This window comes from Rutidosis leptorrhynchoides, chromosome 3, assembly GCF_046630445.1.
Source record: "Rutidosis leptorrhynchoides isolate AG116_Rl617_1_P2 chromosome 3, CSIRO_AGI_Rlap_v1, whole genome shotgun sequence".
NCBI classification, from domain to species: domain Eukaryota; kingdom Viridiplantae; phylum Streptophyta; class Magnoliopsida; order Asterales; family Asteraceae; genus Rutidosis; species Rutidosis leptorrhynchoides.
This window is the reverse complement of record NC_092335.1, coordinates 560,027,465-560,038,123: the sequence shown is the minus strand read 5'-3', so window position 1 is coordinate 560,038,123 and position 10,659 is coordinate 560,027,465. Positions and strand designations below refer to the sequence as shown.

Genomic DNA, 10,659 nt, shown 5'->3' with positions numbered 1-10,659 from the left:
TTTTAAAATTATATTGTCATTTCGAAATTGCATAATCATTATTTGAAATTTCATAGTCACTATTTGAAATCGTAAAAGCATTATTTAAATTTGTAAAGATATTATTTGAAATTACATATCTATTATTGAAATTATTTAGCCTGTTTGCGAAATTGCGTAACTATTATTTGAAATTTTATATCCATTTATTCGAAATAGTACTACTTATCATTAAATCTACATTTTATTATCATTTATTACTCTAATTCATCAATTTATTAAATAAACTCATTCAAATTTACCTTTAATATAAAGACAAAACTGACATTCATCTGACTCATCTCAAATTTTTTTAAAAAAAATTGGAGGACATTTAATAAGGTATGGGGAGAGTAATAATAATAGACTTTTGTGCATATTATATTTTTGGTCTGTCTTCAGTTTTAGTCATAAAAAACGAAAAGGAGAGTAGCCTGTCTTCAATTTTAGTCATAAAAAGAAAAAGAAAAATAAAAAAAGGAGAGACAAAGACTGGAATTGGATGACAAACATTTGAGCCAATTAAATGCATTATAGATTACGTGATTTAGTATATTGGATAATGCCCTCAAATCTCGAAGTGCTTAACGAGCTGTTTATATATTCGTAATTTGTCAAATGCTCTCTGACAACGAATCATGCACGATGTGTGCTGGTCCGAGCGTGGTGACTTGGTCGTTGACTCGTTTTACTGGCTAGCTTCAAACATCCCCTCAACTCACACAAGCAACACACACCATTCACCATGCACGGTGCGTGTTGGTGTGTGTGTAGTGCGTGTCGTCCCGGATAAGATCAGATTTCAGGATAAGATTTCCTGAAATTTTCAATATCTTTTTATAAAGTTTTATCTCTTTAAATAGGATGCTCCATGATCAGTTAGTTTCACCATTTAAACAAGGAGATTCGTATATAATACATGTCTTTTAATACAAAGCAAATCGTAAGGGTCAAATATTGTCATCTTGTTGATCTTGATAACATCAACTTATACGTTGAGCGAGAGTTCCAAATGTTTGTATATTTGTACCTAGATTGTTTTATTATAGATAATATTCTCGTTTATCTGGACCGTGTTCATGAATTCTATAGTTTTTTACTAATTTAGATGTACTGACAATGCAGTACATTTCAAGATTGATGGCATACGTTATGTGTAGAATTTGGAAACTTCAAGAATGCCTTAGACCTACCAAACCTAGGTAAGCAATTTTACTCTTCTATTGTTAATTTTGCTAGCTTGCCTTGGTTACGAACCCTAACTTTAAGAGGTGGGTACGAACCATAATTTTATGAGGTGAAGATACAAATTAGGGTTAACAAAGCAATTTAGCTATTTCAAATCTTAGATGATCTAGAAGCAACTGTGCACATTGATTACTCGGTAGTAGCCAAATGGTGATAGCGACCACGACGAACAACCTGAAATAGGTACTACAAATATAGAAAGGTGCATGATAAAGTACCTTGTAATCAAGTTTCCAATTAAAATTCAAATGATTTTAAACCAATATTGAAATTTTAAAACGAATGGGAAATTGAAGTAAGATAACCTGGATTTATAAAAGGCAAGTTTGAAAAGAGTAGAAGATGGAAATTGAAGGAAGATAATCTGGAATTGTGAAAAGCAAGTTTGAAAAGAGTAGAGGATTTCGGGTGCTAGATTTAGGGTTTCAGACAAATGATTTTCAAGCTGATTAAGAGAAAATGAGATAAATTCATAGTGAACTAAAGATGAAAATCTAAAGGTTATCGAGATGTTTTCAGTTGGGGAAAACATAAAGAAATTTTCAGAAGTTTGCGAATTAGAATAATAATATTTGTGGCTGCTGTTTGCGAATAGAATAATAATTTTTGCGGCTGTTGTTCATAAATTATCCCTACGTCTCATATTATTTGTTCACAAAAAAAAAAAAAAAAACACACAGTTTGAAGAAAAAATGACTCTCACATGTAATTTTTCTCTACTTTACAATTTTACCCCTTATATTTTACCTATTTTTTTTTTTGTCTTATATGCAAAAAATTAAAGGCATGAATGAAATCTACTTTATTATTTTTATTTATTTATGAAAGTGGACTATTAATTTAGGATAGTCAAAAAAAAATCAAGGACTATCAAAACAGAATAAGGGAATAACTTTTAGTAAAAGGGGTATGTTTTCAATTGGAGAAAAAATAAAGAAACTCCAAGAAGGTTAGGAATAGAATAATAATATTTCTGATTACTTGTTCATAAACTTACTTTGAATATAAACTAGAAAATTACTGGCCCGCGAGATGCGGCGGAGCTTTTCGGATTACATACTCATATTTAACGTAGCGTTATGTATTTACAGAATTAAAAATGCGCTGTTACGGGTAAATTTGAAAACACGTGGTTAGTACGTAGTATACCTAATGGACTCCGCGTTTTTAACCCCAGAAAAATCGCATAAAAAGGGAAAAGAACCAGGGATATAATGTGGTTACTTTTAGTTGTTTAGTATACGTGTACGTATATGTATGAAAAATATCCTGAAATATTTAGCGTTTTTTAAAAACAGTCTGTTTCGCGCATAGCTAGTTGCATTATGTTGGTAAAATTATTTCGAGTTGAACGGTGATTTTGAAAAAATTTAACTCGCGACGAACGGGAAGATACAGCCCGTTAAAAATTTGAGTGGAGTTCATTTAAAATTTTTTATTATAATTTTGAAGTTATCATGTACCCCCTTGGTTGGGGGGTTAGGAATGTAAATGTGTCAAAGTCTAGGGTTTTTTTTTTTTTTTTTTTTTTTTTTTTTTTTTTTTTTTTTTTTTTGCTTGTTGTCGTTTTGGAGTTGAGCCTACGACCAAAGTCCGGTGGAGTTTTAGTATTGTAAGAACAATATCTTTTATTTGTGCTAAATAATATTTAGTGTAAATTATATGAATGAAAACACATATAAGACTCAATTCATTCATATAATTTTTATCAATTATTACAATACAAATAAAATTATTTACAGTTAAAATTAATAAAGAAAGACTTTAAAAAGTGTCGACACTTATAGTGCAGGAGTACCTTCTAGTAGAGGGGTGATATTTAATAGTAAAGCACACTCCACAAAAATAAGTACCGGTCACATAGTCACAACCACTGTTGTAAAAAACCCAATTAATTCCCGATTAATATACGATTACTCATTTTTAAAAGCAGCCCATTTCGATTTTTTCAAAATCCATTTAATTAATCGGTCAACGTCGATTGAAGAGTCAAAATCGAATTTGGTAATCAAAGTCGGTCAAAGTCAAATTTGGTTAACACGTTAACATGAATTTAAATTCGAACTTTAGAGTTTTTTTTAACAAAATAAAAAATTTTAGACAATTATGATAAAATTTATGTTTATATTTTATGATTTTCTTTTATATTTACACATATAAATTTTGAAATTTAATATTTCAATGTATAAAGTAAAATTCAATTAATTCTCGATTAATTTTTGGATTGCTGATTATTTCTTTAAAAATGCCGAACGATTAATCAGCTAATAGCTAATTTTGCAAACTTGGTCACAACTCAACAATATCTGATTCTGGATGGTGTTGAGTCACATGTTGATTCAAACGTGGTATATGTTTCAACCTCCAAATAACTAGTAGTACTAGTTTGTATCTATCATTTAAAACTTCTCTTTACGACTCATAAAATGTCAACTTACCCCTTGTATATAGAGTTATAGACCATACTTTTCTGACTTATGAATGTAAACACCAAGGTCATTTTCGTAAATCTGCACTTGAAAATGGATAAACCATTTGACCAATACATCTGTGGCCAAAAATGACACAATCTTGTGTAGCACCCTGGATCACCATTTAATCCATTCCTTTTCTTCTTCTTTTTCATGTTCCTCTTTTTATACTTCAAGACGAGCATTATTATCTAGTTGATGCAATTAAGGTTACTGGACTCATGGTGGTTCTAAGCTACCAAGTTGTTCAATTACCATCAACTAGTATTCACAAATGTTGTTCACCATTTAAACAACACAACCAATGTTACGGCCCGAGTTTCATTCGGTGTGGGATAGCAGAACCTTCTGGACAACCGGCACCAATGGGGCAGAAAACAAAATATAATGATGGAGTGTTTGAAAAGGTATTCATGAGCTTATTTGCTAGAAAAATGGAGAAGTTTTCAGGTAGACCGAATAAAGAAATAGATGGTAAGAAAAAGGGTTTGTTCGATTATGATTATGAAAGTTTTGTTGACGTGTCGAGACGAGTAATGCAAGGGAGAAATCGTATACAACAGCAACAAGTTGTAAGGGAGGTGCTTCTTTCCATGCTTCCTCCTGGTGCACCTGATCAGGTACCCGTGGCCCGACCCGCTCGTTTTGCAACCTTTACGCTTTGCAACTAATGTATGTGTCATGTGATGTTATTATTGTTGGAAACTAAACTTGATTGTGGGCTATTTGTTTTGGGTTTGGGCTTGCAAGTATACAAATATTTTGGATCAAGATTATAGCCCATTATGTAGAAACTTCTTGTAATATGTAGTAGTGAAAGTGTGTAGAATGTGTGTAGAATAATCTTGTAAAATATCTAAGTCTAGAATTATCATGAGAATACTTAGGAAATATCTAGATATTAGATGATGAAGTATTCTAGACTAGTCCATGGTGTAGTATAAATAGATGGATTCACCTCTCATTTGTAATCAAGCAAAAAAGCAATTCAATAAGCAACAAAATAAAGCCTTCAAGATCAATCAAACTTCTAAATCATCAATCCTCTCTTCCACAAATAATATACATAACCTCCTATTTCTAACAAATTGGTATCAGAGCTTGGTTCGACAAGATGATGGCCAACAATGTCATCACATTTCCTCGCCTCACAAAGGATAATTATGATCGATGGAGCATCCAAATGAAGACCTTCCTAGGTGGACAAGACTTATGGGAGATTGTGGAGGAAGGCTATGAGGAACCTGCAGAAAAAGGTCCTCTCGGTAAGGAGAAAAAATTAATGAAGACGAACGATCAAAAGGCTCTTTCCATCATCCAACAAAGTGTAGATGATGGAGCTTTTGAGAAAATTGCAAGTGCAACCACCGCCAAGAAAGCATGGGAGATCTTGGAGAATTCTCACAAGGGAGTTGAAAAGGTGAAAAAGGTTCGACTACAAACACTACGAGGTGAGTTCGAATCCTTAAATAAGAAAGACTCAGAATCAATTTCCGATTATTTTACAAGAGTCTTGGCGATTGTCAATCAATTAAAGAGGAATGGTGAAACTCTAAGTGATGTAAGAGTCATTGAGAAGATTCTTAGATCATTAGATTCAAAATTCGACTATATAGTCGTAGCCATCGAAGAATCTAAAGATCTAGAATCAATGACTATCGATGAACTCATGGGTTCACTACAAGCCCATGAAGAGAGGTTCAATAAGAATAATAAGGAGCCATTGGAGCAAGCTTTACAAGCAAAAATGTCTTTCAAGGAAGAGAGCAGTGAAAAGACTCATCAAACGAGTCAACGAGGTCGTGGTCAAGTACGTGGCCGAGGACGAGGACAAGGATATATCAAACGTGGAGGTTATAGTTCTTACAGAAATGAAGAAAGAAGTCAAAATTTTCACCCGACAAGAGGTCGCGGGAGAGGCTACACAAGTAGAAGGCCAAGGTATGACAATTCTCAAACCAAATGCTATAATTGTCATAAATTTGGCCACTATGCTTCGGAATGCGAGAAGTCAAACAATTACGTGCAAGAAAGAGCAAATTTAGTGCAAGAAGATACCGAAGCCGTGAAAAACACTTTGTTACTAGCATGCAAAGGTGAAGATAACAGAGAATCAAATTTGTGGTATCTCGACACGGGTGCAAGCAACCATATGTGCGGTGACAAAAACATGTTTGTGGAGTTAGACGAGGTAATTAGTGGAAATATCACCTTCGGAGATTCCTCTAAAGTCCCGGTTAAAGGCAAAGGTAAGATTCTCATCCGCTTGAAAAATGGAAGGCATCAATTTATCTCTAACGTGTATTATGTGCCTAATATGAAGACGAATATACTGAGTATTGGACAACTCTTAGAGAAAGGCTATGATATTCACATGATAAACCGTACTCTTTCTTTAAGAGACCAAAAAGGAGGTTTGATTACTAAGGTGCCAATGTCAACGAATAGGATGTTCATGCTAAATATTCAACATGACCTTCCAAGATGTTTAAAAGCATGTTTCAAAGATAATTCTTGGGTTTGGCACATGAGATACGGGCACTTAAATTTTGGAGGCTTAAAATTATTATCAAGTAAAGGAATGGTGAAGGGTTTGCCTCCAATTAATCATCCGGATCAAATATGTGAGGGATGCCTTCTAGGAAAGCACTTTCGAAACAGTTTTCCAACAGAAGCTTCTAGTAGAGCGAAGAAACCTCTAGAACTTATTCACACGGATGTGTGTGGACCCATCAGCCCACCGTCTTTTGGTAAAAATAGATATTTTATTCTATTCATTGATGATTTTAGTCGAAAGACATGGGTCTATTTTCTAAAAGAGAAGTCGGAAGCTTTTGGAATGTTCAAGAAGTTTAAAGCATTTGTGGAGAATCAAAGTGGTCTCACCATAAAGGCATTGAGATCCGATCGTGGAGGAGAGTTCACATCCAAGGAATTCAAGAAATTTTGCGACAACAACGGGTTACGACGTCCTCTAACTCTTCCGTATTCACCTCAACAAAATGGTGTTGCGGAAAGAAAAAATAGGACCATTCTTGATATGGCCCGGAGTATGTTAAAGAGCAAAAGGATGCCTAAGGAGTTTTGGGCCGAGGCAGTGGACTGTGCGATCTATCTATCAAATCGCTCGCCCACTAGAAGTGTCAAGAACAAAACACCCATTGAAGCTTGGAGTGGAAGGAAGCCCGGCATCTCACACCTTCAAGTGTTCGGAAGTGTGGCATATGCTCATGTACCAGATCAGAAGAGGACGAAGCTCGATGATAAAAGCGAGAAACTCATATTCGTGGGCTATGACTCAAGTTCGAAGGGTTACAAGCTATACAATCCCAATAATGGTAAAGTAATCTCAAGTCGAGATGTGGTGTTCGATGAAGAAGCAACATGGGATTGGAATGTTCCCGAAGAGGAGAACTACGACTTTCTCCCTTATCCATTCGAAAGTACTGCAAGGAACGAAGAATATCTAGAAGTTCAAGAACCTTCTAGTACACCATCTCCGCACTCTCCACGTACTCCAACCACTACACCTAATGAAGTGACACCAACATCAGGAGGAGAATCAAGTAGGCTACAACATCATACAAGGAGCATTAGGGGTTTGTACGAGGTAACCCAGCCTATAGAGGATCTATCATTGTTCTGCCTTCTTGCCGATTGTGAGCCAATAAGTTACGAAGATGCAGCAAAAAGCCAAAAGTGGAAACGTGCCATGGACGAAGAGATTAAAGCAATCGAGAAGAATAATACGTGGGATCTTGCCACACTACCAAAGGGACATAAGGCTATTGGTGTAAAGTGGGTGTACAAGGCCAAGAAGAATTCCAAAGGTGAAGTTGAAAGATACAAGGCAAGGTTGGTGGCGAAGGGATATTGTCAACGAGCTGGCATAGACTATGAAGAAGTATTTGCTCCCGTCGCTCGTCTAGAAACTATAAGATTAATAATCTCACTTGCGGCTCAGCATAATTGGAAGATTTATCAAATGGATGTCAAATCCGCGTTCCTTAATGGCCACTTAGAAGAAGAAGTCTATATAGAACAACCTTTGGGATACATCGTGAAAGGCCAAGAGAATAAGGTGCTGAAATTGAAAAGGGCCTTATATGGGTTGAAGCAAGCGCCTCGGGCATGGAATAACAGGATAGACAAGTATTTCCAGCAGAATGACTTTACAAAATGCCCCCATGAGCATGCCCTCTACACCAAAGTTAGCAATGATGGAGATGTTATGATTGTGTGCCTATACGTGGATGACTTGATATTCACCGGTAGTAATCCCAAAATGTTTGAGGAGTTCAAGAAAGCAATGGTTCGGGAGTTCGAGATGACCGACATTGGACTTATGGCTTACTATCTTGGGATCGAGGTAAAACAAAAGAAAGAAGGAATATTCATATCCCAAGAAGGTTATGCGAATGAGGTGCTCAAGAAGTTTAAGATGAATGACTGCAAGTCAATGAATACACCGGTGGATTGCAATCTCAAATTGTCAAAAGATGATGAAGGATACTTGGTGGACCCAACACAATACAAGAGTTTGGTTGGAAGTCTGAGGTACCTAACCTGCACAAGGCCAGATATTCTCTACGGAGTTGGACTAGTAAGTCGATACATGGAAGCACCTACAATAAATCACTTGAAGGCGGCCAAGAGGATACTTCGCTACATCAAAGGTACGATTGACTATGGCCTGTTTTATTCGCCTTCTGAGCACTTCAAGCTAGTTGGATACAGTGATAGTGATTGGGCTGGAGACATAGATGATCGTAAGAGTACAAGTGGTTTCGTGTTCTATATGGGAGATACAGCGTTCACATGGAGCTCGAAGAAGCAACCCATTGTGACTCTGTCAACGTGTGAAGCCGAGTTTGTAGCAGCAACATCGTGCACCTGTCATGCAATATGGCTCAGGAAGTTACTAAGTGAGCTTAAGTTTTTTCAAAAGGAAGCTACGGAGATATATGTGGATAACAAGTCTGCGATTGCTCTAGCAAAGAATCCAGTCTTCCATGATCGAAGCAAGCACATCGATACGAAATACCATTTCATCAGGGAGTGTGTTACAAATAAAGAGGTGCAGATAAAGTACACGAAGTCATTCGACCAAGTTGCTGATATTTTCACAAAGCCTCTAAAACACGAGACTTTTCAGAGATTACGGAATATGCTCGGAGTGACGAAATCAAGTTTAAGGGGGGCTGTTGGAAACTAAACTTGATTGTGGGCTATTTGTTTTGGGTTTGGGCTTGCAAGTATACAAATATTTTGGATCAAGATTATAGCCCATTATGTAGAAACTTCTTGTAATATGTAGTAGTGAAAGTGTGTAGAATGTGTGTAGAATAATCTTGTAAAATATCTAAGTCTAGAATTATCATGAGAATACTTAGGAAATATCTAGATATTAGATGATGAAGTATTCTAGACTAGTCCATGGTGTAGTATAAATAGATGGATTCACCTCTCATTTGTAATCAAGCAAAAAAGCAATTCAATAAGCAACAAAATAAAGCCTTCAAGATCAATCAAACTTCTAAATCATCAATCCTCTCTTCCACAAATAATATACATAACCTCCTATTTCTAACAATTATTGAATTGATTATTTAATATGCAGTTCAAGAAATTGTTTCCACCTACAAAATGGGCTGCGGAGTTTAATGCAGCCTTAACAGTCCCTTTCTTCCATTGGTTGGTTGGCCCGTCTGAGGTACTAATCTTTTATGTAAACCCGAATTTTTATTACTTTTGCAATAAACATAAACGTAATATATCGTTTCTTGCTTATGCTGTAGGTTGTAGAAGTAGAAGTAAATGGAGTAAAGCAAAAAAGTGGTGTTCATATCAAGAAATGCAGGTACTTTTAAGATTGATGTGTCATGTAAAAAATGAGCGGCTTTGGATCAGAATAAGTGATTCAATTACGGGTCGGGCTGACCCAAAACATTTTTGGTTCATAAATGTTAAAACTCTGCTATGAACAAAGCATTTAATTTGTCAATTATTAAGTAGTATATACAGTAATAAATAGTTAGGAAGTACAACTGACTCGTTTTTAAGTGTTTAACCTTTAGCTACTTCTTTATTTACCAGCTTGATCCGTTAAAGATTAAACACGACATGCATTGACCAATTCTTCAGTTACCCTTAGGAATAAATTTTTCGTTTCTGTCACGTCTAGGTATTTGGAGAACAGCGGGTGCGTAGGTATGTGTGTGAATATGTGTAAAATTCCTACTCAAGACTTCTTCACCAACGAGTTCGGTCTTCCTTTAACCATGATTCCAAGTAAATATAGTATAAAACGTTATACCTACCGATTGATTTCTATTGAAAATGCAATTACTAGACTGTTATGTTTTGACAGATTTTGAAGACATGAGTTGTGAAATGGTGTATGGCCAACCGCCACCACCATTTGAAGAGGATCCGGTGGCCAAACAACCGTGTTTTGTTGAAGTTTGTAAGTTCATTTGCACTTAAGCGACCTATTATGACTATATGCAGTTGCTTAATTTGATGTTTTATGTGCAGGTTCTGTAGCAAATCCAAATTCCAGTATCTGCCCAAAACTACAAGTCTAATATAGTTTACATGTATATTGATACAATCATACAATTTCTTGATTTTGCTCATGGCTCTTGTTTTGAGTTGTATATATATTTCTTACAGGTGAGAGAAATAAATTTCAAATCCAATTAAATGTTATCGTTAAAATTAAGTAAAAAGAAGAAGCTACTACATTAACATCCAATGTAAATTAAAATTATACTCACTTAATAAATGAGTTTCCAGTATAATCACACAACTAGTACAATAATGGGCTAATCTATTACAAGGTGATGGAACGAATAGTTATTATGCACGAACACGATGATGCTTTTTATAAATCAATCAAAATCAATCGCAAACTTACATT

General features: G+C 35.4%; 1 protein-coding gene across 1 annotated transcript; it reads left to right on the top strand.

Annotated features, from left to right (window-relative positions):
- The first annotated feature begins 3,843 nt into the window (after nt 1-3,843).
- LOC139898588 (beta-carotene isomerase D27, chloroplastic) lies at nt 3,844-10,375 on the top strand. The gene is made up of 6 exons (XM_071881344.1): nt 3,844-4,357; nt 9,358-9,450; nt 9,536-9,597; nt 9,922-10,028; nt 10,108-10,203; nt 10,275-10,375. The coding sequence occupies exons 1-6, from the start codon at nt 3,959-3,961 to the stop codon at nt 10,322-10,324; spliced, it is 807 nt and encodes a 268-aa protein (XP_071737445.1). The 5' UTR covers nt 3,844-3,958; the 3' UTR covers nt 10,325-10,375.
- Nucleotides 10,376-10,659: the final 284 nt, after the last annotated feature.

Coding starts and splice junctions, on each gene's coding strand:
- LOC139898588 (XM_071881344.1), top strand. CDS start 3,959: ATGGTGGTTCTAAGCTACCAAGTTGTTCAATTACCATCAACTAGTATT. Junction 4,358..9,357: donor CTCCTGGTGCACCTGATCAG/GTACCCGTGGCC, acceptor TTTAATATGCAG/TTCAAGAAATTGTTTCCACC. Junction 10,029..10,107: donor TCCTTTAACCATGATTCCAA/GTAAATATAGTA, acceptor ATGTTTTGACAG/ATTTTGAAGACATGAGTTGT.